Raw genomic sequence first — 879 nt, forward strand, 5'->3', positions numbered from 1 at the left:
CTAGAATAACATTCTTTCTCCTTTTTTCTCTTTTAGTGAGATACATGTTTATTCAAACACAAGATACCCCAAATCCCAACAGTTTAAAGTTTATTCCAGGAAAACCAGTTCTTGAGACAAGGACCATGGATTTTCCCACACCAGCTGCAGCATTTTGCTCCCCTCTGGCTAGGTATATTACTGTTCTTCATTTGTTTTTACCAAGAAACATAAATAACTGACTTTGGGGTTAAGGGAGCCTTATTTCACTATTGCAGTTTTATATGCACTGTGTTTGTTTCAGTATAAAGAATATGTTCTTTTATTTTGGGGTAAGAGATAAAGAAAACTAAGAGTTGTTATTAGGAAACGCTTCTCCTGAAAAGTGATGTATTTGAGAGGTCTGTAACATGACTAAATAAAAATTTATGTTTTTACTTAAAAATAATCCATCAAAATGATAATATGGTAAGTTTCCATTCTGAATCTTTAAAACTGTTTTTAATAAGCAATGAAAACTTTCTCATTTTCTTCTTAAGGAGAACTGAATTTCTAGATGTTTCAAAATGGAGTTGTTGCAAAATATTCCACTTGCAACTATGAATGATAATAGTTATGAGATATTGAATGATTTTTTAAGAACTACTTAGTGGAGACAGTTTTCAAATTCACTAGATAGAGACATGGTAAATATATGTCAGAACATAAAGCACAGACAATAAAATTATTGGAATGAAACTCTTTTTAACTGAGAGCTAAAGAAATGATTTATAATAAGAAATATTATAATCAGTCGCTATCAATTGAAATTTTTGGTAACCTGAGCCTGATACTGATTGCCAAGGATATTTGGAAAATAAAACTTAGACATCTATTTCTTTATATACAGCCTTTTTATAT

General features: G+C 30.1%; 1 protein-coding gene across 1 annotated transcript in view; it reads left to right on the top strand.

Annotated features, from left to right (window-relative positions):
• The window catches only part of NFU1 (NFU1 iron-sulfur cluster scaffold), a 7343-nt gene extending 7107 nt beyond the window's left edge, over nt 1-236 (top strand). Inside the window, exon 3 of the mRNA XM_019647688.1 lies at nt 37-236. Within this exon, the coding sequence (XP_019503233.1) occupies nt 37-221 (185 nt within the window). The 3' untranslated portion in view covers nt 222-236. The remainder of the gene's footprint in view (nt 1-36) is intronic.
• Nucleotides 237-879: the final 643 nt, after the last annotated feature.

The sequence above is a fragment of the Hipposideros armiger genome, unplaced genomic scaffold (genome assembly GCF_001890085.2).
Source record: "Hipposideros armiger isolate ML-2016 unplaced genomic scaffold, ASM189008v1 scaffold_114, whole genome shotgun sequence".
Classification (NCBI taxonomy): Eukaryota; Metazoa; Chordata; class Mammalia; order Chiroptera; family Hipposideridae; genus Hipposideros; species Hipposideros armiger.